Below are 24,341 nucleotides of genomic sequence, written 5' to 3'. Positions count from 1 at the left end.
ACCTCAGTTCTGGTTCATCATTTATTCATGATGCACTGAGGCCTTTAGGGCAGAAAAGCACTTGAGAGAAAAAGAAGGCGTGGAACTCAGAAGAAACACAGGCTGCCCCAGCCCTGCAGGAGCCCCAAGCCAGAACGTCACAACAGACACATCCCGCCCTTCCACCCCAGCCACCCCCAGCATTCTGCTGGATCCCTGGAAGCCCAGGCCTGAGGAGGTTCAGGGAACCAATCCACAGTCACCCAGGCCCTGTGCTCACAGCAGGGAAGGAGCACCCACCTCCAAGGCTCCCCTCTCCCAGCAGAAAACAAAGCCAGCCATGGGGGTGCAGGGCCAGTGGGGCGGACTGAGTGTCAGTCTCTGCTCCCCTCAACAGCAGGTCACCAGATCCTGCTGATTTTCTCGAATATGTCCTGCCTTTGTATTTGAGTGTTATCACACTTGTCCCCAGAACTGTACAACCCAAGGGCAAAGGGAGCACACCTCCAAATGAGGGCAGGGAGTCAGGGGAGGTGACCTACAAGGAGGCAACAGGACAGCGGCCTAGAAAGGACAGTGTCATTGTCCAGCATATTCCGGGGCAGGGAGAGGTGATTTCAGACAGTGGGAAGAACAGGGAGGAGCGTGGAGGGGAGAGAGATCTCACAGAGTTTGGGGAGAGGGACTCAGAGGCAGGATGGGGTACAAATGAAAAGTGGGGACTCCCAAGCCTGGCTTCACAGCTCAGCTCTGCCCTTCAGGAGCTGCGCATCTTGGGGCCAGTGTGTCACCTCTTTGTGTCAAAAGTGTCTCTGTGTAAAAAGTGGAGAGGCTCATAGTAACCATCTCATGAGGTTTTTGTGAAGATTATATATATATATATATATATATATATATATATATATATATATATATATGCCTTAACATGTAAAAACACTTAGAACAAATGGCACATAGTAAGCACTCAGTAAATGTGAATGGTTTTTATGGCACCTGGGGTAGAATGGAGGAAGGCCAGGGCTGACTCATGAAGAAGCTTGACTGCCCTTTGACTCGGTGGGTCTGTGATTTTCAGGCCAAGTACTAGAAGCTCCAAGGAAGTAGGCTGAGGGATTGACTCAGGAGCTCGGGGTGCCCTTTCTCGGGGCCACTTTTCATCATTATATACATTTGGGCTTTGGGGGTGACACGTCATCTGAAGACCAGGTTGTCCAACTCCAAAACAAGAGTGAAATGGGGAGCCATTGAAGAATTTTGAGCAGGAGAGCAACCTCCTGACGCCAGCAGGGAGGCTGGATGGGAGGGGAAGGGCAGAGTTAGAAACAGCAGCGGTCAGGAGAGAGAGGGTAGAGGTGAGAGGTAAGGTAGCTCAGTGGGGAGGGAGAGGGAGGGCCCAGAGACACCTAGAAGGGAGAGTGCACAGCTCGGTAGGTGACCGGATGTGGGGGCTGCAGAGCGCGAGGACTTGAGGATCCTTCCACTCTTCCCTCTGCCATCCGCTCCTTCCAATCCTACTAGTCTCTAAACTGCTTCTACACCCGAGAGGGCTCTGCTTCTCACAGGGAATGAGAGCCAGAGGCCTTCAAGACTTCCCTTGTCCTCCCCCTTTCTATCTCTCCCTGGTCCTCATTCTTCACTGTAGCCAGGACCAAGCCACATCCCCTTCCACACAGGTGCCAGGCCCTGGCACTCCTTGCTCGCCTCTCTACCCACCACTGTCCCTTCTACTCTTGGCCGCTGTGTCCTCCTGATTCTTCGAAACCACTCTGTCTAAAGTGGCCCTTCGCCTGGTTTGTGACCCTCACTGGTTCCCTTGGGTACTGTCTCGCTTTCCTTATTTTTGTCTCCCTTCCCCAAAATACCAGCTCCTGGAGGGCAGGGACTCAGTCTACTTATCAGGCCCACCTCTCCAGACTCACAGTCAGTCGATGCGTAGGGAATGCGTGATGCCCACTCTCGTGGTCTCTGGCGTCAGGGACTGGATGGAAGGTGACAGTGTGGGCTGAGTGGGAAATGGAGAGCGGAGACAGTCTCCCATCACCTGCAGAAGGAAGGAAAAACACCTAAGTAAGGGCCACGAGGCCGGCAAGGCTGGGCCCTGCCCCTGTTCCCAGCCTCATCTGTCCCCATTCCCTCCCCAACCCTGCCTTCTGTCCACATGGAGCCTGGCACGCTCCTAAACGCTCCACGCCCCTTCTGTGTCTTTATACACTGCTGATCCCTCTGTTAGAAATGCCCTTGCTCGGTTTTCTCTGCTAAAAAAGCTCCTTTCACTCACCCTTCTAGATCCTGTCACCTATCAGGGCTCTGAGCAGCCTACCCTGATTCCCCTGGCAGAGTTTATTGTTCGTTCCTCTCCTCGTCCACATCTGGCCCACACCTCTATTTTTATACTGATCAAACCAAACAGTAATACTTACTTCCATGCCTTTCTCTCCCCTGCCTTACCCCATGACCACAAGTTCCTTATAACAGTAATAATAATCATAACAGCAGCTGATACATTCTCAGTGCTTACTCTATGCCAAGCACTTTGCACAAATTATTTCATTTAATCTTTGCAACAGCCCTAAGAGGAAGGTCCTAGATTATTCCCATTTTGCAGGTTAGGAAACCAAGGCAATGAAAGGTTCAGTCAGTTCAATGACTGCTCATAGGAGTCACAGCTGGAAATTGGATCTAGGCCTGACCCCAAATCCATATTCGCCCATCACTTCCCACGCATCAGGCACCGAGTTAGACATGAGAGGTAAAATGACGATTAGAACAAGACCCCAACCCCACCCTCAAAAGGCTCTAATAATTAGGAACCCAAGCATCCATCATATAACCCTCAAATTAATGTAAAAGGTAGGACAGGATCTTATGCAGAGAGGGGTGTTGCTGTGGGAGCTGATTCCCTGGCCCTGAGTGTCTGGCCTCCATGCTGAATCATCTCTGTACCCCCAGCACCGAGACTAGAGCCTCCACAGAGGGGTTGCATACTGGATGTTTCTGTGCCCATCAGAGCCAAATTGGCTTCCACCCATTTCTCTTCCGGCCCCCCTGCCCCAAAGTAACTTAACAGCACTTCCTGCCCAGTGCTTCCAAGATCATTTTTAGGTCTCCTGTGACTTTTCTGAAAGTGTAGTGGATGCTCCTCTGCTGATGATGAGAGACTCAGACAAGTTGCTTAATGATTAAGAGACTAGAAGTGTTCTCTAAGAGATGGGGAAGCACTGTTCTTGCTTTGCTCAGCTTGGATTCCCAGGGCAGACTTGGAGGCATTGATGCCACTCATCGCCTCTTTAGGAAGAAGCATGGCTAGCTCTGGAGAACAGTAGGGCATCCAGGGACTGAAGGAATGAGAGCATTTGGATTTCAAAATGAAAGTTCTAGATGCCTTGAGGAGGGCCACGGACACCAGTCAAGCACCATTGGGCTGTCTCAGTTGATGGTGGTTAATGATGGATTTTCCAGTTTGCATCCTCAGTCCTCACAATTGCCAGAACATCATCTAGTACAACCCCTTCGTTTCATAGATTAAAGCTCAAAGATGTGAAATGACTTGGTCAAGGTCTCATGGCTAGTTAGCAGCAGAGAGACTAAAAGTCAGGCTCTCTTTGACTTGTGGCTCACTGCTTTTGGGCAGCCAGCCCACAGATAGCATCCCCACCCCTCATGCCTAGGGCTATGTAAGTGCATCAAGGAGAAAAATCTGTAACCGCTGTGCAGGTGGGCCGCTCTGGTACCATCAAGAACAGTGCTGCAGTCAGTGGACCCTTCAGAATCTCTCTGCGCAGGCACCCTGGGCACTGCTCAGGAGCATGCCACTATTATAGGCAAGGATGTCAGGCAGACAGGCTGCCCTTGAGGACAGATGTCTCCTGGTTTTCCCTCCCCTGGCAGCAGACCCACCCCCTCCAAGCACTAGTCAAGACTTGAGGCCAGCGGCTATGGAGCTCAGATCCCCTTCATTAGCCCCTAGGTGAGGAGTTAGGAGGGCCAAGCTGGTTTCTGCAGCTTTCTGGACTACAGTGACCTCTCCTGCACCGGGGAGCTCATTACCAGTCAGGGGCCCTAAGGCGGCCTCTCCGACAGCAGGTAGAGATGAAAGCAATAAGGTGTTGGCTGTTCTGCTGCCCCTGGTCACCCCTGGTTTTATTAAAGTCCAAAGTCTCAAACATTTCTAATGTGGATTAGAAGTCTGGTAAGGTATGTGGAATCTAGGGCTGAAACCCCCTGAGACAGAATGGGGCAGAGAGAGGGTCAGGTGAGGGTGGCCATTTGGGTTGAGCAGGGCTCAGCTTGCCAGAGAAGGAGGGTGGCCACCAGGAGATGCTGACTATCTCTGTTTGCTTTAGCTCCCGTCTCTCTATTTACTCAAAATTAACCTATTTATTTTCCTTTATCAAATAACCCAGTCCTCTGCTGCCTGCTTGTTCAGGGGAACAGTACCTCTTCAATCTACTGAGTCAAGAACAGCCAACTTGCCCTCAGGCCTGATAAGGCCAGATCATCTAAAGCAGAAGCCCCAAGACTGGGCTTCAAGGGTCCTGGTCCCATTTCCTCTCTGCCTCCTTGTCCCAGTAGGATCCTGGATCTATCCCTGAGCTTGTATGGGCCCACAAATGGAAGGTGGAAGTCACTGTTGGATGCAGGGTCTGGAGTGGGGGCTCCACAGTGTACTGCAGACTCAGTACCCACATGTCCCTCAGGTGCCATGGTCCTATAAGGAAGGAAAGCCCTGCTAAAAAGAGTGTCTGTAGGCCCGAGCTCCTGGAAGGAGCCAGCCTTGAGAGCAATTCCTAGAGCCCCAGAAGGTTCCATTTACCCTGAAGGTCCACAAACAAACTAACTCAAACTCCCCAGTGGAGACAGGCTGTGAAAGTACAACTTAGCTTCTGTAGGATGGCGGTGGTGGGGACATGGTGACAGTAGCGTATTTACTCCCTCTCAGAGGGGCTGTAGCAGCTTCCAGAATTCTTCTCAGGGCCCTAACTTGATCGTAACACTGATAGAGAAAACTATTCTTGCCAGGGTTCTTTTAGCTAAAATGGAATCGTTCCCTTCCTGCAGGCAAATATGTAGCCACTCTTGTGTGCTGTTGGGTACCTCTGAAGCAAAAGTCAGAGTGAGGGGACTGGGGCTGTGGCTCAGTGGTGGAGTGCTTGCCTAGCACATGTGAGGCACTGGGTTGGATCCTCAGCACCACATACAAGTAAATAAATAAATGAAGGTATTGTGTCCATCTACAACTAAAAAAAAAAATACTTAAAAAAAAAAGAGTAAGGCAAGAATCTTGTCCCAAAAGGGCCTCTCATCATTATATGCTGGGGGTGGGGGGCACAGATGCAGGTCAAAGGTGACTTGGTGGTTCCTGTGAGCTCTTTAGGGCAGAAAAGACTGCAGGATGTGGGGGAGATGCTCAATGCAAGCTGGACCCTGAGGCAGGGTCCCTGGGGGTAAACAACCCTGGGTCCCATAGCAGGTATAGATTGTCCAAGCGAAGAGGAGAGAGAGAGGCATTCTGGCAAAAGTGACCAAAGATACACCAACCGTGTGGAGCAGAGAGCTGGCAGAGAGGGAGGAGAGAGAATCAGGTGAGGAGGTAAGACAGAGCCCAACTGTTGAGAGCCCCAAATTCAAGCAAAGAGGATGAGCCTTGATTCAGAAGCCAAATAAGGGGAGCCACTGAGGGCATATGAACAGTGGCATTGACACAAAAAAGTCTGGCACCAGAGCACTCACTGGCCACGCAACCTTGGGTGAGTCCCTTAACTTCACCAAACATTCATTTTCTCCCTCATGCAATGGGAATAATAAAGACACCTGCCTCATAGGGCTATGCTAAGACTCACAGAAAGAATTTAGCAAAGAACTTTGTAGAGTACCTGGCATGTGCTCGGTGGACAGTCCATTACTGGCTTAGCGAGTCTGAAAGGGCTTATGTAACTTTGGTCAGGCTCAAACCTCGGGGAACTTAAAAGGGAAATAAAGGGAGTTGGGCTACCTTGTTTCTCTGTCAGAGATGGACCATTCAGTCAGCTGCACCATCCCTGCCACAGGAGATCTGACCACGTTCCCACAACATTGGGGAATTCTTCTGTGTTTCCCTCCATTAACAAAGAGACTAGGGAGACAGGAGATGCACCTGAGGAATAGGGGGGTACTAGCATTTTCCTTGAACTGGCTACACCCCCCTAAATTGCATGAGTTAAGGGCGGGGTGGGGAGTGGGGAGGAATATATACTCTCCATGAAGCACCGTACCTTTGGCATTCAGCAAACATGAATGGATCATCCAACAATAACAAAAAAGAGTGCTGCGTGGTCAAAGGGACATCTCAAGGTTACCTTGAGATGCACCCTAGTGAGCTGTCAGGGGCTCGGCTCATGGTGGAGTGTGAGGAGCGCTCTCCCAAGAGATGGGGCTCAGCTAGCCGGGCAAGACTTTTCAACCTGAGTAAATGCAGGATGTAATGGCAACAATCCCTGCCTCCCAGAGCTGCTGTGAACCTCAAAGGTGGAAAAGCATCACAGACAAGCTGCATAGGTGGTGGTCTTGGATCACCGGCTCTGTGGAGGCCAGGGGCATGTGTGCTGGAGCAGGTGACTGGCCCTGCCGGGGTATCCCCACTCTGGCTCCAGTCTGACCCGCCTCCTGGGGAACTGGGGGTAGTCACCTTCTGTCACTATGCCTGGAATTTGACTGGGCGCGAGGATAGGTGGACAAAAGGCAAGTGTGGGGTTAGGGAAGGGTGGGTGCCAGCGCCACCTAGAGGGGAACTTTGGGATCACATGCCCTGGAAGGGGTTGGGTAGGGGGAGTCTTGGCTAATTCTCCAGGCTGGTGGGCTGCAACAGTCTCCAGTAGAGGGTGATCCTTTGAGAGGGGAATGGACAAAACCACCCAACTGCTCTCCTGCTCAGAAGTCACCTCCTCAGGAAGGCCTTCCCCGGCTAAAATTACAACTGTAACCCCATCCTGGTCATTTCATATCCTCTTCTCTGCCTTACATTTTTTTCCTTGATACTTTTGATTATCTAACTTATTTATTTACTTTTTAAAATTGTCCTTGACCCTAATAAAATTCAAGCTCCACACAGGCAGGGATTTTCTTGTCTCTTTTGTTCTCTCCTGTATTCCCAGCACTCAGATCAAGACCTAACACATAGCAGGTGCTTAATAAATATTGTTGAATGAATGTATGAATAAGCACAGAGGGCCCCATCTGACATCAGGGCCTCCCCAAACCCTGAGCTCCACTTCTTCAAACCTAGCTCTGGGAGCCCTATGGGAGCAAACATCTCTGTAGCTTGCAGTTCCAAGTCAACTTTACTCCATTTCAGTAAATGGGGAACAGGAAAAGGAAGCAGTCTGTCAGAGTGCTAACTGATACAACAGATGGACGTGCTTGCCGTCGTTCTAGGAAGATATTAAAACTTCTAGGGAGGAAAGTTCTGTTTTCTCAGAAAACTTCCAGGGATCCCCAGCCATGATGATTCTTGGGACAGGAGAAGCAGCGGAGTGTGTGTTCCTTGCTGGGTTTATTTTTGAAGGATGATCACATTTAAGGAAAAAGGTCAGAGCAGATCTAAAGCCTGGGGTCAAGCCAGGGATGGCAAGGGTACATCTCCTTGGGTGGCAGCATGTCCCAACCAGGGTGTCAGTTCCTTTTAAGTCCACACCAAGACTTGAAGTTAGAGAGCTGGGTGTGTTTCCGGAAAGTTGGGGATTGGCAAAGAATGACCGTGCTGAGGAGCAGAGGCAGAAAAGAATTGCAGATCTGCTAGGAGAGGGGCCACCTGATGGCTAGAGCTTGATCCCACCCAGGACATTACCACAACCACTAACCTGGACCCTGGATGGGCATGAAGTCAAGGGGATCAGAGATGGGGAAGGGTGAGCTGGAGAACTGGAATGGACCATCCAGGGCGGCTGCAGTCAAGGGGTGCCCACAAGGCAAGTCAAACCAAAGCAGAATGGGAAGGACTGGGACCAGAATCTGATCAAAAGCCAGAGAGAAGCTGGGCACATGTTGGCACCTGCCTCTCATCCCAGCTAATCAGGAGACTGAGACAGAAGAATAGCAAGTTTGAAGCCAGCCTCAGAAACTTAGGAAGACCCTGCCTCAAAATTTAAAAAGAAGTGAGAAACAATATTGAAGGGGGCAAATTCTATTGAAAGAGCAATATTATTATTTTGTACCCAGTTACTCCTAGCATGGAGGCTAGTCCCTTAGGTCTTGAGCACATGGTCCTGTGAGTCCCAGAGTTTTCTCCTGGGCCCCAGAGTGCCCCATGGCCCCTGCACAGGGAGAAAGCCCATGTGTGCCTCTCACCTGCCTTCTTGTCTGCTTCTTTGCAGGAAAGCGTGGACTTGGGAGAGATTATGTTCTCCCTCTGCTACCTGCCCACAGCGGGCAGGCTAACCCTCACGGTGATCAAATGTCGCAACCTCAAGGCGATGGACATCACAGGCTATTCAGGTATCTCTCTTACTCATGCGGCCTACCATGCAACCTCCCCAAATCCAGACATTAAGATTTGGTTGAGTGTTCAGGAAGAAAGGGCAAGTCCTGTGCTATTCTTAGACTAGGAGCACCAGCTCAGGAGGCAAAGACCTGCATCCAAAGTCCACTTCTGTCCCTTCTTTTCTGTGTAAAGACTGTGGTTTCTGTGTTAGTTTTCCTTCACTGTGACAAAATACCTGAGAAAAATCAACTTAAAGGAGGGAAGATGGGGCTAGGGGTAAATGGTGGGGCGTCTGCCTAACATGTGCAAGATCTTGGATTCAATCCTCAGCATTGAAAAAATTAATACATAAATAAAAGATTTATTTGGGCTTACAGTTCCAGAGGTTTCAATCCATGTCCTCTGGGCCCTGTTGCTTTGGTCTGTGGCAGCATGGGACCTCATGGTGGGAGCACATGGCAGAGGCCTGTTCACCTCATGGAAGCAAAGAGAGGGGAAGAAGAGGGCCAGGGTCTTAATATCCCTTCAAGGGCATGTCCCCAATGACCCAACTTCCCTCCACCAGCCCTTACCTCCTGAAGGTCTCCTCTACCTCCTATTAGTGCTATAGGCTGAGGACCAAGCCAAGAACAAATTGTCCTTTAGGGGCCATTCAAGATCCAAATTATTGCAGTTTCCTAATGTGAAAAGCGAGTTAGTCCACGTAAACATTTAGCCTTGTGCCTGACACATCATGAGCACTCAGTAGAGACGAGCTATTACCACCATTCTTTCTCTTAGAGGAAGGAGAGAGAATCCAAAGGAAATATATAGGAGACAATATATAAAGACAATCTTCACAGTTTATATGAGGCCCCAGGACTTCAAGAAGGGTTATGTCAAGTTTGTGCAAATGTTTGCAGGCCCACACAGGCCTAGGGCAGCAGCCCTGTGTACTGAGTCAAAGGAGCAAATCCACTGAAAAGCAAAGCGCATTTTTATCTGAGCTTTTCCTGCAGGGCTCCCAGCCTGAGCCTCAACACCAAGGGAGCTGAGCTCCAGCAGAATAGAAATACCGTGCCATGCCAGCAACGCAGGAGAGGCTTGTTTGGAACAACTGCAGAGACCTGCAGGCTGGACATGGCTTGATCCTCCATGATTCCACAAGTGTAGAATTAATTCTACAAGTGGTCGTCGAAGGTATTTGCACTTGGAGATAACGAAGAAGCAGCTTGAGGCCTGGGAACCTCCTTCTCCATCAGCTCGAATTGCCCCCAGGAGTAAGAGAGATAAAGCCTCCCAAACAACAGCTCAAGCTCAATGGCTTGTAGAATGTTCTGGACATTTAGGACAGCAAATGGGGGGAACGTCTCAATTTATTTCCCTAGACCCTCACCAAGAGGCCCTTGTAATGATTCCAATTACCAGTGTAAAACCACTCAGGAGACAACTCTGAACTTGGCTGGGAATGTATGGAAAAGTTTTCCTTTGTATTCGTTAATTACTTATTCTCTAGAAGACTCCTAGGTATAACCACACTTGTCGTACAGGGGAGAAGGTCCTGCTGAAAATACCTGGGGCAAAGAGCAACCTGGTGAAGGTGGAAGATGATGAGGTATCAGGCCTAGGAAACTGTGGTTTTAGGAAAGAGTGGTCAGGAAATATTAATTCAGTATAACCTGCATTTATTTACTGCACTTCCTCTTCCATCTCTCATACTGGCAATTGAGCCCAGTTGCTTTCTACCACTGAGCTGCATCCCCAGCCCTTTTTATTTTTTATTTTGAAACAGGGTCTCTCTAAGTTGCTGAGACTGGCCTCTGATTTATGATCTTCTTGCCTCAGCCTCCCCATGTACCTGGGATTAGGGGCATGTGCCGCTGGCACCCAGTTTATTTACTGCACCTTTGAACCTCTGGGAGCCTCTGCTTCAGCCTCCAATTGTTTCTGTGGTACCCTTCACCAGGCCAAAAGCCCCCCAAGGAGACCCCATTCCCCAACCTCCTCTATCTACCGAAGCTGCTGACACACATCAGGACACAGTGAAGAGCTTAGGGAACCTTTGCTGACATGCGGAAAATTCTCAGGCAGCAGTAAGTCAGCTTCCCTCAAAATACAGCCAATGTCGATTTTATTTTAATACCAAAATAAGTGTGTGCTGGGGGCAGAAATTCACTAAGGACTCTCGGGGCTCCTGAGGGAAATAGGATTTTGCTGTCCTGGTCCTCACACTATCTTCTCTGGTATAATTAAAGTGATGTGAGGGGGGGGGGCTCATAGTAAAGCCATAGGTAATCACAAAGACTGTTCCGGATCAGAGGGTTTGGGGTGAGAGGTATTTTTATGCCAAGTTCTAACATCCCTCTCACAATTATCCCTCTTCTCTACTGGGTTTTGAAATCTGGTATTAAATCTCAGATGGATTCTGAAAAAGTAGGGGTCCTCTTTGCATCAGAGATGTCTATTTTGTTCACCAATGTAAGTAAGTTTGTGGAACATAAGAAACATTCATTAAATACAGATTAGTGAATGAACGAGCGAACGTATTTGTGTGTATTATGAGGACCTTGGCCCCAAGGGTGGCACAGGGCATGTGTGGGTGCCAGGGGCCTCTCAGACTAGATTTCCTGTTTTCAAGGATGAGTTTGACGTTGCCTTCAGCCGAGACTGGTTTGATGTTGGACTGATCTGGGGAGTGAACGGAGTTTATTAATTGCCTGTTCCAGACATACATGGCATTGACCTCTAAAACCAAGGATCTGTTTTTCTTGATCTAAAATCCCTGAATCAATTCTCTAAACCCTTCTGTTAGAACCATAGCAATTAAAATTGTACAAAATAATGATAAGGACCAGCATGCTGCAAACGGGTGGGGAAGAGAGTCAACCCTCTCATCTGTACCACATCTGGTCTGTGCTGCTTAGAGTCTAGGGGTCAAAAATGTGAGAGCTTTGAAATCAGACCTGGCTTCAATTCTGAAGCAATTTCCTTCCTCCCCCTAAGCCTCACTTTTCCTATTGATGAAGTGGAGATTTGATGATAAATATTTCATAGGGTTGATATGAAGTTTAAAGGAACCTGATATGTATACAACTCTTAGCAGAGTGCCCAGCACATTCCAAATGCTGGATTCTGGTGGCTTCTGTGACAATGAGGTTGAAATGCACTGCTGATCTTTGAGCCCCCTCAATCCGCTGCAGAGAGGAACAGGCCTCACATATCACCAGAGGCCAGCATTCCACTAGACACCATAAACTTTTGTCCGGGAGTATCCTAGGGAACAGTCATCTCTGCTTAGCCTTGTGAGAGTGTTGGTTCCTGCGAGGAAATATGTTCACTAAATTATAAATTGGATATGCCTTGTAGGGATGAGCAGAGTTGGGGAGGGGTGCTGAGGCATTGGCCCAGCAGCCTATGGGACAAGTGGCTCTGCCTAGATTTTTCCAAGCCTCGTGACATGAACATTTGCTCTTGAGTGGGAGTATATGAAATCAGGTACAACAGAGAAAGGGGAAACACTTGGGCAAACTCATGCCTGAAGACACTTTCTAAAGCTATGGGCTTCCTTAAGACATTGAGTGTTAAAGACAGGTCTTGGGGCCTGCTCTTCTCACCTGTCTGCTAGGACCTGAGCAGTGTCCTGGGGCATGTCCATGGGGAATGAAGCCCATGAGCCAGAATGCTGTCTCCTGTGGGTTCATTCCTCTCCTCCCTGTTTACTGAAAATCCCTCTGAGAGGGGGCCCTTGCAAATGTGTATCAGAGACAGCAGGTTGATTGAATTCCTCATGGTCTCCCCAGTTCCTCCATAAACTTAAGTGTCCCCGTGGTTAAGGCACAGCTGCCACTGTCACATTGGTTAGTCAGCAGCTTATTTACATGTCTACAGAATAACATTAAGGCTTAGAGTTTCTGGTCGGGTGCTGCAGTTTCTCTAGTTTCCACCATGGGTATGCACCTCATCTGCTCCTGAATGAAGCCAGGGAGCCTGAGGGCCAAGTGGGTCTTGGCTGCCCAGGAGATAGAACCGTGCATCTCTGAATCGCAGAACCAGGGAGCGGCTGCCTTGACTAGCACCTCCTGACAGATTCACATGAGCCCTGGCTTCTGGGCATAAAGGTGTCTTGGCACATCAGCATCTCAACAGCTATTATTACCTGTGAGTCACCCTCTTGTTTCTTGAGCCGTCCAACATAAATACTAATTATGACGGTGACCAAGACACCTGTGCTATGAGATACAATAGGTGTCACTTCATTTGGATGAGAAGAAAATTTCAGGGTAGAGTGATGACCGTGAAATACCTATTCAGAAAACTAACAAAGAGACAGGATCAGGAGGCACATGGAGTTTAATAAAAAAGACATCTCTTTGCAGGATGGAGAGCGTCCAAGATCCCACTGAGAAATGAAATGTCAACCAGCTGCCCTGAGTCTCAGGAGACCACCTCACTCCCTCCCCTGGCCAAAGCTCCCTCCTCCTCCACTGTTCAGAAGTTGGCAGGAAATGGCTTCCAGGGAAGCAGAAAGCAGGGCCACTTCCTCCTTCTTGATGCCAAATGGCAATGAGATTATTGGGACACTGGGACCCAAAATCAAGTTGTCAGGTGGGGAGGACGTGAACGGCATTGCGATTGTCGCTGTTCATTGCACTCTGACATGTGGCTCTTTCTTGGCCATCTTTGAGTTCTATTTTTACCCTCTTTATCCTTTGGTTAATGATGTTGGCAAAGAGAAGAGAGAGAGAGAGACACACACACACACACACCACTCCATAGACTCCATATAGGTGAAAGAAACAGTGCTTTTGTCAGCTTCAATAGCCTTTTGAGCCAGCCAGCCATTGTGGGACTGAGATTCAGGGCTAGGAACTGCACACCCCTGGGCAAGTGTCCTGTCTGAATTGGGGCTGGCTTCCCTATTAGTGAAAGCCCATTAAGCAGTCTCCCACGAATACCGAGGTAGCTAAAGATTCTGTTTATTAAGCACAGAGCCTCCTCGGAGACAGGTGTGCTACATAAATACAAGGTGGTTTAATTATTTCAACAACCTACCGATACCATCTGAGGAGCAGCAGCAGGTCTAGGGCTTCAGTGCCTCTGCTGCAAATGATGTTTGAGGACATCTGTTGAACACATTCCCTTCCCTTTGCACTGCCCCCATTGGCACAGATCCCTACGTCAAAGTGTCCCTGCTTTGTGATGGGCGGAGGCTGAAGAAGAAGAAAACAACCATAAAGAAGAACACTCTCAATCCTGTCTACAATGAGGCCATCATCTTTGACATTCCCCCAGAAAACATGGATCAAGTCAGCCTGCTCATCTCAGTGATGGATTACGATCGGTAGGTTCCAGTCCCAGAGGGACAGGATCCCCTGCCCCTCTTCCCCCCCCCCACACTCCAATGCAGCATAGGGCTCCTTGACCTTGACCTGTGGTTCAGATCTCAGACGCCCATTGGCATTGGCTTCAACTCTGGCTCCACCTAAGAAGGGCATAGGAGTTTGAGAAAGAGTGCAGACTCCCCCTTAGCAAAAGTCTCCAGCCTCCTCTCCCAGCTGCTCTGTTTCCATTGATGAGGCAACTTTACCAGTCAGCGTCCCCTGAATTCACCATTCTTATTGGTCCACCTGGCACCAAGTCCTACCTACCATGTGTCCTTTAGAATACCTTTCTGTCCTCTCCACATCTGTGACTGCTACCACTCTCACTCTAGGATAGCTATTGAACCTCCATTCCTCCCTTTCCTGATCCAGCAAACAGACCAAGGACACACCTTCCTGGACACTTTCTTCCTGGTCCTGCCCTTTTCAAGATCCATCAATGGCTCCTGTTGTCCATAATCTTGACCCAGCAGATCCATCCCACCTGACCTCCCCTTCCTTGAATTTATTCCTTCTCTACTGTTTCTCCTGCTTTCCCATCAAGACTGGCTCAAAAACACTTTCCAACTACTCCAGCCCCCATGACCCCTTCTGTCCAAATGTTACTTTAGCTGGAGGCAGAAACCATACAATAAACCCTCTATCCTGGGTTTTTAGCTCAAGTTCTCAGGCATACTAGATGCTTCATGAACAGACTTGAGTGATGATTCACGTTCTTCCTGAGTGAATAAATCACACCCCACCCCTGGGGACATGGAGAAACGATGCTCAGAGCAGGTTGATTTATTTCCAAGATGTCTCCAGAGAGGCTGTAGTATGCTGGTTTAAGTCAAATAAAGGAAGAGACAAACTCTCCCAGTTTCCAGAGTCGGGCCACCTGCAACTGTGTCCTGAGATTCCAAACGAGTTTATAACCTTTTGTTCATCTCTCCATGTCCAACCCTCACCTGAGGAGGCCAGGCAAAGTCTCCCAGACGCTGACATCCCGAGGCCCCCCCCAGGCATCCGTTTCAGAATTTGATGCACTGGGCAGAGTCGCACCTGGAGGGACTTTCCTTTCTGACAGCGTGTCTTATAGCCAATGTTGGGACCTATGCTTCTCCCTCAGAGTGGGTCACAATGAGATCATAGGAGTCTGTCGTGTGGGGATCAATGCTGAAGGTCTGGGCAGGGACCACTGGAACGAGATGCTGGCATACCCACGGAAGCCCATCGCACACTGGCACTCCTTGGTGGAAGTAAAGAAATCCTTCAAAGAGGTGGGTGAGGTCACCTGGTCCCTGGCATGTTTGTTGCATGGCAGTGTGGGCTGGAGAATGGCAGTTGGCTGCTGCGCCTCCCTCAGCCTTTGGTGGGAAGGGGGCATGGGGGCCACATGCTTCTCACCCAGTGCATAACACATAGACGGGGAAAGAATGCGGAGGCTGCCTGGCAAACAGCCCTGATGTCAGCCGTTTGAAAGCAACAGTGAGTTCTTAATGGAAAATAAAAACTTTGAAGAAGACTTCCCAGCAGGCCACTGTGCCAGGCCTAAAAAGCCTTCACCAAGCTGGTGGGCCAAGTGAGTCCTTTAGGAGAGAGCCCCGAGGGGGTGAGATCAGAACTTGGCAAGAAGTTCTACCTCTGTGGGAACAGTGAGTTCCCTGGGGCTCAAGCCCAGCAGTCACTTGGCAGTTTTCACAGACTGGCTGGAGGTGTGGCCATAGAGCAGATTCCTCCTCTCGTGAAGGTTGGTTCTCACCATTGCGGGGGCGGGGGGGGGGGGGGCAGGAGTGTGGCCTCAAGGTGTCACACTTTCTGGCTGAAGCTGGGTTCCATCAAAGCCGTGGACTGGGCGTCCTGAGACTTGGGCTTCCATCTTGGCCCCTCCTGACTTGCTGTACAATCTGTAGCCTGCCACTCTGTCTCAGCTACCAAGAAAATGTCCCTTTGAGTAACGCCCCATCTCTACCCACCAGACCCCACCAACTTAAGATCCTTTGATCTATCACTCTGATGACCTGCTTTTTTCCCAATTGGCTTGGGATATGGGGGTGACCAGGCAAATCTGGAAGCTCATTTTTTAATATCGTATACTCCAGTATATCCAAGAAAGCTGGGCGTTTATTCTCTCATCTTAACAGGCTTCAACCCTACTAAGTCCAGAGAGCTGGATAAAATTGGAAAACTTTAAAGCTTTATCCCTTCCATCCTATGATCCCTCAATTTAAAAGCAAACTCACCTGAAAAACAGTTACCCCCTCCCACTACTCTGATATAGAAAAGGTAGGCGTGGAAAAACCCGGGGGCGGGGGGGACCTGCCGGCTTCCTTTCCTTCTCAGGGTGGGCAAATCATTTCCACCTGCTTTACAGCAGTAGGAAGTATGCCAGGAGAGACTGGGAGCTGAGGGAACTGGGCACAAGGAAACTCGTGGGAGATGGTGGCTTCCCAGGAGCCAGGCCCTTTGACTTACCTCTCCAGGGAGCCTGTGCTTTGTGAAGCTCCTGACCTATGGCCTGTAAGGCAGCATCAAGGACTCAGGCATAGATCCAAGTTCCTGTCAGTTGAGGCCTTGGGTTTCTGTCTCAGGGTTGTCTTGATTTTCCCACAGCTGTGGAGCATTAATGCGGCCAGACCCTCTGTCTGCAGCTACCCTAAGGTAGCCCTCCCCTCTCTTCCAGGAGGGCCTCCCTGCAGTGGGGGCAAGGTACCCACCACCAGCCACAGGGGGCGCTATTGGGCAGAACCCTAGGCAACCTGATGACAATCTAGGCCCTCACTAAAGGCAGTGTGGATTCAACCCAGGAAGTGGCCATGATAACCTGCCCCCACATCTTGTGGAAATATTTAGGAATAGAATAAGCGTACTAAACTGTTTAGAGTGGCTTAGGGGCAGGGCATGGAATGCAGCCAAGATACCTCTGGAGCAGACCCCTTGCAGCTAACCCCCTTCCCCATCTTTGCTTTTTAGGGAAACGTGGACCCTAAGTGACCACTGGGCCCAGGAGCCCACATGTTGCACTGTGACTGACTTTCTCACCTCCACTCTGTGTTTACCATAATCCATCAGGCTTACCAGGCTGGGTCTACCCTTGGCAAAGGAAATAACTGGTCAGAGCAGCAGCCGGAGCAGGGGTGTAGGGTACCACCAAGGTGCCAGAACTGGGCCCCCGAATGACAATGAGTACAACCTAATTAAGTCAAATAATTGAATCCAAATTCTGTTTCTTTGAGAACTCTGACTCACTAGTCCAGACTACAAAAGAAAGAAAGATAATGTAGAATCAAGCCCTTGAAAATGAATATTTGATGAGACAGTAAGAGGCAAGTAACAGTATATGGAAAACGAAAAGAGAATAAATTGATTCAGATCCTTTGGGTTTATTTTTTTTTCTTGACCTCACACACTGTGTGCCCGAGACTGCCCCTCCCACCCCTGCTATCCTACCATTTTCTGCTCAGCTGATCATTTCTCTGTATAAAGAAGCAAAAAATGACATTCATCTCGGCAACTTAGGATAGCAATAGTATGTATTTGTATAGAATTTTCACTGACACTTTTAGCACCCACGGTTTTAAGTATCTTTGTAAAAATGCATCTAAACCCCACCAGGCTGGTATTAAGTGAACCTCTGGGGTTCACGTGAAGCTTTGAGCTTGAACACACATCTTCTCAGTCACCTTGAGAGCTCCCACTCTGCCTTCTTTTTGGTTCTGTTCTGGCCATTGAGCAAGAGCCTTGTTCCTGAAACTTAGATCTCCTATTTGTATAATCCATAAAGAAATCTTCTCCAGCTCCCGGGAAGATAAATGGCATCGTATCGGTAAGCACTCCATATTTATCTTGCACCTTTCTCAGCAGAGCCTCAAGTGTTGTGATCATTTCTTTTTTTTATTAATGAGAACAGAGGACACCATACTTACGTGCTGGTTTGGTGCTTAAAATAATGTTGAGGGGAAACAAATTAACTGAAAAGGTATTTTTCCCTGCTGGGATCTCTCATGAATAAAAATTCATTAAGCTACAATGAGCGCCCTTCCCCAGCTGCAGCGCCAGCCCCTTCCCTCCCACCACACACAGGGCCTGGTTGACCAGTGACTTTCTCCAAGGTGCTTTATCAGGAAGGCCAACTTCAGATCATCTGCCAGAGATTTTAGATCTCTGCTGGAATGTGATCCTTTTCAGAACAAAAGACCCTCCCCCTGGAACAATAAGTTCCCGCCTGGAGGGGACAGGTTCTGTGCTATTTCAGAGCCATCTCCAAAAGCCTGGGAATCATTCACCTTTCCATTGTCCATGAACCTCATCTCCTCCCTTTGTTTATCTTCATGGGCAAAATCAGGGACTAGCAGGAGAGCCAGTGTTCCTTCTTCATTTGTTCTGGATAAACAATTATGCTCTGTGTGACTATTCTTTGGGCTGTTATATAAGGGTAAAAAGGTATTCTGTGTAGCCATTTCGTGTTTTCTCCTCTGACCTGGCCTATCAATCAGATTGTTTAAGTAGCAGGCTCACCCAGGGGAGAAGCCAGTAATTACAATGTACCTTTCACTGACATTAAAGGTTGGAACAGGAAAAAAGAAAAAAAAAATCCAGCTCCTAAAATGAAGGTCTGCTAAATGAAAGCATTAGTGATCGTCTTCTGTCACTTTCTGGTTAAGAAACACTTGAGTCAGAAGTCACAGTGGGCTCAACAACCAGGCATTTATTTATCTAAAATATTTCACCAGGGAAACCCTCGGTTGTGATTTCATTCACGTGGATGCTGCAAAGCAGAGAGACTACCACCTGGAGTTAGGAGTAAGTACCTGGTGTGGACCCAAGGAGGTTAGGTTTCTTATTACATTTTGTGTCTCCTTCCCCTAGTATGGCCACGTGCTAAGACAGAGGCAGGATGAAGGGGAAAGAGCACCCAGTTGGGAGTGAGGAGACCTGGTTTCAGGTCCTCGCTCTGCCCTAACTGACTACCTCTTGACACCACCTGTGTCTTTGTTCTCTTATTTGCAAGAACAAAAGGGTTAGACTGGAAGATCCTAAGCCTGTGTCCATTCTGACGTGCTGAGATTGCTCAGGTCTAGGTCATATAATGGTGGCCGTCGATACCTGATTGCCCAGTGCTTGGTTAGTTGTAAAGACCTTCAGGTTGGCCTATAAAGGGAGCACTAAGGAACCCATGCAGAATTGGGCCCAGAGAAGAACAATGCAGACTGTCCCTAGGTCTGGGGTCGTGGAGGTAGTGCCTTAGGTCTGGTCTCCCCTCAGCTTTGTGACTTTCCCACTTAGTCTTCCTGGCGTGGCTCAGCTCTGCCTAGAAACAGCCATGTTGAGTAGGGAACTATATCCTCCTCCAGTCACCTCCCGAGGTCCCCAAATGCACGGTTATAACCTCTACTCAGCCCTGTCACTCCACCATGGAGACCCCCTAAGCTCATGAGAAGAAGGAGGTTCAAGGCTGCCCTTGGGGTTCAGAAGACCATCTTGACCCCTTACTAAAATCCCTCACTCGAGCCGGGTCTCACAGGCATTAAGGGAGTATTCCGTCTCCTAAGCCCACGAAAGGGCGAGTGAGCAGGGGACACTGACTCACTCTGAAGTTCCGCCACCCCCAGACAGGTCAAGAATATTCATGGGGTCCGGTCCTTGCCTGGGAGACACTGCTACGGCTATGACTGGCTTTTCCATCTGAAGCCCTCAGCCCTCCTTCACTCCATTACACCTCATTGCATCACCCACTTCCACAGAGGGGTAGAGCCAGGCTGAGAGGAGGCCATCTGGGAGTCAGGGAGCTGGGGAGGAGAAAGGGTTTGGAGGGGCCCAAAGGGGAAAGGGTCCCCTGTCCTCATACCTCCTACCGCTTCACAAGCCCGGTGTGAATGCTCGTAGGATACATGAAGGCCAAAGAAGAGAGCCCAAGACCAAAGCAATATCAGGCTTTTTTCTTTTTTCCTTTTGCTGTACTAACAGCTCCCAGACAAATTGCTAATAATTCATGATCGTGGGTTCTTGGCAGTAATGCCACACTCTGCAGACTGCCTCTTTCGCTGCTAACATAATCTGATTTTCAGTGTGAAAAATGGCTGAAGCACTCAGAAATGGTCCAGTGGTAGCACCTTATTAACACACACACACACACACACACACACACACACTCTACATTGTGAAGAGAGCCGAAGTTACTTCTGCAGTAGTCTTTTTTCTTTTTCTTTTCTTTTCTTTTCTTTTTTTTTTAAATCAAGTATTCCAAACTAGAAGCTGTAAGCTGTTTTCCTTATGTTTTTGCATGGCTGACAGCAAAATTCAAGAAAGCTTACTGAAAAGCTGGGGAAGGTGAATTCAGTGCATGGGCCAGTTAAGTTTTGGAAGTTACAACGTTAATTCCCTTGGCGATCAGTAACTGGCGCTTTTTCTCCTCCCCACAGTGGCAGGGCAGAGCTGCCAGCTTCGACAGCGAGAGCTCATGCCCGTCTCCAAAACCACCTCCGACGCCATGAGCCACGAGGCCGAGCCACACCAATGGGACTCAGCAACGTTCTTTTCGCACTTGTTCAGCCGTCTAAATGCAGTGTTGTGCAACCACGGTGCGCAGTGGCCGTCTGCCGCTCCAGAGTCTTAACTGCTCCTGTGTAGGTCAAGGCCGAGACACTTGTCGTGTGGTCAGATCTGTCTTAGTCTTTTCTGTCTCCCAGGTGATGTTTTTGTGGTTTTCACTTTGTATGGGTCTGCTGTCAAGAAAAGAAGAAAATAAAAAACAAAACAAAACAAAAATCAATAAGGGGAGGGAAAAAAAAGGTTGGAGAGCCCAGAAGTTAGTTCTGTAAAATGAAATGTAAAATAGTAGTGGTCTTTGCAGGAGAGGTAGATTGAGTTTTTTAAGATTTTTGTGTCTCCCCCAACCTCTGCCACCTTGGAGAAGGAGGCAGTGGTGTGGAGCTATGGCTACCTTTTCAGTGCCCTGCAGGGACGGTGCCAATCAATTCAAGAGTAAGTGTTACTCTTTGAAGTTCTTCGCTGGTGTGACTTAAACCAAGTTGCGGACTCCTGATCCCATGTTGAAATTACAGGACCTCTGCGGTGTTTGTGAACTTCTGCTGATGTGCAGGGGCTTCTCGCTTGCCTTTCTTATTGGCTTTCCTCCTGAACTGAAACCATCTTGATTCCTCACTTTCTTTAGGAATGATTCTGCTAAAAACTAACCATGCCATATGTCTTCTGATGCATCACAGTTAATGATCACATTTGTTTGAAAACAGGATCTTTGTTCTCGAAAATAACCTTGGTTGTAAAGAAAGACAGGCGCATATGTTCCAGAATGATTTCTGCATTATACATAGCTTTGTAGTTTTATGAAGTGTCAAGCAGCTGTTTTTCAATGCCTCAAGAGATCAAAAGAAAACCTAGATAGAATATTCTTTTCTGGATGGGAAGTTTCAAAGTCCAAGTCACAGCTCGAGTCCCTCTTTCTGGGAAGAGGAGCTTCTTGATTGAAATCCAGTCAGCCTGAGCCTATTTCAACCCCCATGGACTCTGGGACAGTACTCATCTTAAATTTAGTTCTATAAATCACTAAGAATTCTGTGTTTGTTTTTGTGATAGTGAGGGGTCTGTTTTTGTTTTTTCCTTTAGATCTCTACCTTAGGCCAAATTCAGTTTAGAGAAAAAAAAAATGTTTGAACTAATCTGTATTGTAACGACACATTCCTGTTGTGTTAGTAGTGGCCTTTACACCAACCCCTATAACTAGGCTGATTTGCTCAATCTCTGTCTGTATGGTCCTGGGAAGTACACGGAGGAGGGTTTCCACTTCACGTTGTGACTACACAGTTCCAACTTCCAGAGCTGCGAGAATGTCCCACACATTCAAGAAGCAAGTCAGGAAACAACCCCCATCTTCCAACCGTGGAAGGTTAAGAACGTCAAAACTATTCACACACTTTGTGTCTTATTCTTATATATGTCACATGCCACAAGAGGAGCAACTTAAGAAAGTAACCCTCATTTTAAGCCAAGTTACCAGGTTTCTCTGCCAATATAACTTTAGCTAATGTCTGCTAGCCCTAAAAGTGACCAGATGGGCTAACAGGATATCATGGCAAAAGAAATTTCCAACCTAGAAAAGTAAATGCAGATGAATCTAAACTCTACTCTGTGTCGAGCTTTAGGCCAAGGACTAATGTGCAAGGTCTTCCTAGTCAGGTAGTCCTGCATTTGAAGTGAGAAAAAAAAAAATCATGACCAGACTCCTATTGTGTTTCTTGACTCTAGACTGACCCCATCAAGATGGCCACCTTAATCATTGAGCAGATGCAGCACGTCTTGCAACTATGAAGGGGACAGTTGAGTTCCCTGGGTTAACAAGGAGCCCAGAAATAGTGTGAGAGGCTCCTCCCAGAATTGAGCTCAAAATGCATGTCCAGCTGCCATCTATAAACCCTTAGGCAGGAGAGGATGGCCCATTCTAACCTTCTGGAGGAGGGAGTGTGATCAGTGTGAATTGTGGGATTGCATTTTTCATCTGAGAGATTTATATCCAAGTAGCTTTCTCCCACAAGGAAACATTCCAACAGTTTCAGATCATTTCCTGAAAAGATTATGGCCAATCCCACAGCTCCCCAACCAACAACTACTACTATGGCTCCAGCAGGCTAGGTAAATTCCTACAGGCATGGGAACCCACCCAGGAAGGCTCCTGGACCCCACCACCACACACACACACACACACACCCCAGCGCCATCAGGAGAGGCCAGTCCTCGACCTGATGCATGAATGAGACCTAAAGAGCTGCCAGCTTCATCATCTAGCCCAGTATCTCTTCCCTTGCAGATGAGAGTAAATTGAAATACAAGTTTCAGAATACGCTGAAATTCAAAGTGATTCATTTGTCCTCTGCTTCCTCTGGCATGAGAATCCTCCTGGGTGGTAGTTGTGGGCTTTGCTGAAGTTGTGATAACCAGGGCCATTTGCACACAGATGTTGATTTAAAAAACACAAAGTTCCCTTCTCCTTTATTTAGCAGTGTTTCTGGGCTGTCCCCTCCCCCTCTGCGCTTACCCAAGATGTTAATTAATTGTATCATCATTTAAAAAATTATGTTGTTAATTACTGCTTTGTGTCTTCCCACCCCTGTCACAGCCTGGAGTTTTTATTCAATTAAATCTCTGTCTCTTGCCCATTTCTCTTGTCATTTTGTGTTCCTGAGGTTGGGCAGGCAGCCCACGCACAGGATACTGACAAGCTTTTAGTTTTAATGTTCATTTCACATAGATAACCACTTCCCTTCAATTAGGGGGACACAGAAGGGCTTGTTGGTTTCTTACTCTGCCCCAGGAGTAGCTGTGCACCCCACCAGACTAGAACCCACCTGTGCTTTGTCAGGCTTGCGGCTCACAGAGCATTTGGGACACAGGTTCTGCTGTTCCTTCAGCTGTTCAGCAATACAAGCAGCCCCTCCAGATGCCGAATCCTCTCCAGGGAAGTGGGTCACATTGGTATCTGGAAAGTACAATGCTTTCCCCCACCAGGAGAAGAATCCTGCTAACTCTTGTAAAACACAACTTGGCAAAGCCATGGGAAAATACTATTCCAGACTCGAAAATTTAAAAAGAACATCCCAACTTAATAGAATAGCCTCTCTGCTCCCCCCACCCCCCAGCTTTTAATTAATTTAGAAGGTGGCCTGTAGAGAGGAGAGTGGAAGGTACATCCATTTCTGCACATCTGCATCTAAATTACTGGTGCTCTACAGGGAGCTGAACAGCTGAGAGAAGCACTCTGCTGCCTAAGGAGGCCACTCCCTCCATGCTAGTGCCTTCCATCAGGTCAGCCAGCAGGATTCAGTGATGAGCTCTTCATATCTACAGCTAATACCCAGCAGGGTAAAAGTGTCTGTCAGTATGGGCTGGGTTGTGCTACAATAACAACCTTCAGATCTCAGTGACAGAAAAAGGCTTATTTCTCTTGCTATGTGCCCACCATAGGTCAGTAAGGGGAACCCTGCTTGTGGTATTTATTCAGGGGACTCAGGATGACCAAGGAGCCAACATCTCAAACATTGCTATGGTCTCATTCATGCTTCAGTTGCCATGCTGGAGGGAAAAGAACAGTAAAGATCTCATATGGCCTAAGTGCTCTGGTTAAAAAAAATAATAACATGTGTTGCTTTTCTTCACAACCCACTGACCTCCCTTCACCTCCGACCTCCCAGAACATAAGGGGTTGGAGTGCCCAGGGGAAGAAGACTGGAAATACTTAGTGAGCAACCCTCGGGAAGACTACAGTGAACTTAACAGACCTGTGGAGGATGACAGCTACTAACAGCTGATTCCATAAAACCAAGAAAAGGAAACTCTATTCATTGTTGCAGGAAACTTGCCTACAAAAAGCTTTCAGTCTAGTAAAATCGCCATAAGTGACAATAGTTCAAGGTAGAAAGTAGAAGTACAATAGGGGAGGGGGAAAAAGAAAGTTAAAGATACCAAGAAAGCCTATCACAGCTTGCAGAATGAGCAAAGGCTTCCAGAAAGAAGTGGCATCTGATCTAAGTCTCTAAGAATGAGTAGGGCCAGGC

General features: G+C 48.2%; 1 protein-coding gene across 2 annotated transcripts in view; it reads left to right on the top strand.

Annotated features, from left to right (window-relative positions):
• The window catches only part of Syt6 (synaptotagmin 6), a 61,056-nt gene extending 38,149 nt beyond the window's left edge, over window positions 1-22,907 (top strand). Inside the window, exons 4-7 of one of the 2 annotated variants that reach the window (XM_027940288.2) lie at window positions 8,328-8,448; window positions 13,583-13,754; window positions 14,903-15,053; window positions 20,196-22,907. In XM_027940288.2, the coding sequence (XP_027796089.1) occupies window positions 8,328-8,448; window positions 13,583-13,754; window positions 14,903-15,053; window positions 20,196-20,267 (516 nt within the window). In that variant the 3' untranslated portion in view covers window positions 20,268-22,907. The remainder of the gene's footprint in view (window positions 1-8,327; window positions 8,449-13,582; window positions 13,755-14,902; window positions 15,054-20,195) is intronic. The other variant, XM_027940292.2, reaches the window with a different exon arrangement.
• The last annotated feature ends 1,434 nt before the right edge of the window (window positions 22,908-24,341 follow it).

Source organism: Marmota flaviventris, chromosome 10, assembly GCF_047511675.1.
Source record: "Marmota flaviventris isolate mMarFla1 chromosome 10, mMarFla1.hap1, whole genome shotgun sequence".
In the NCBI taxonomy this organism is placed as follows: Eukaryota; Metazoa; Chordata; class Mammalia; order Rodentia; family Sciuridae; genus Marmota; species Marmota flaviventris.
The sequence above is the reverse complement of the archived record's forward strand: the minus strand, read 5'-3'. Positions and strand labels throughout refer to the sequence as shown.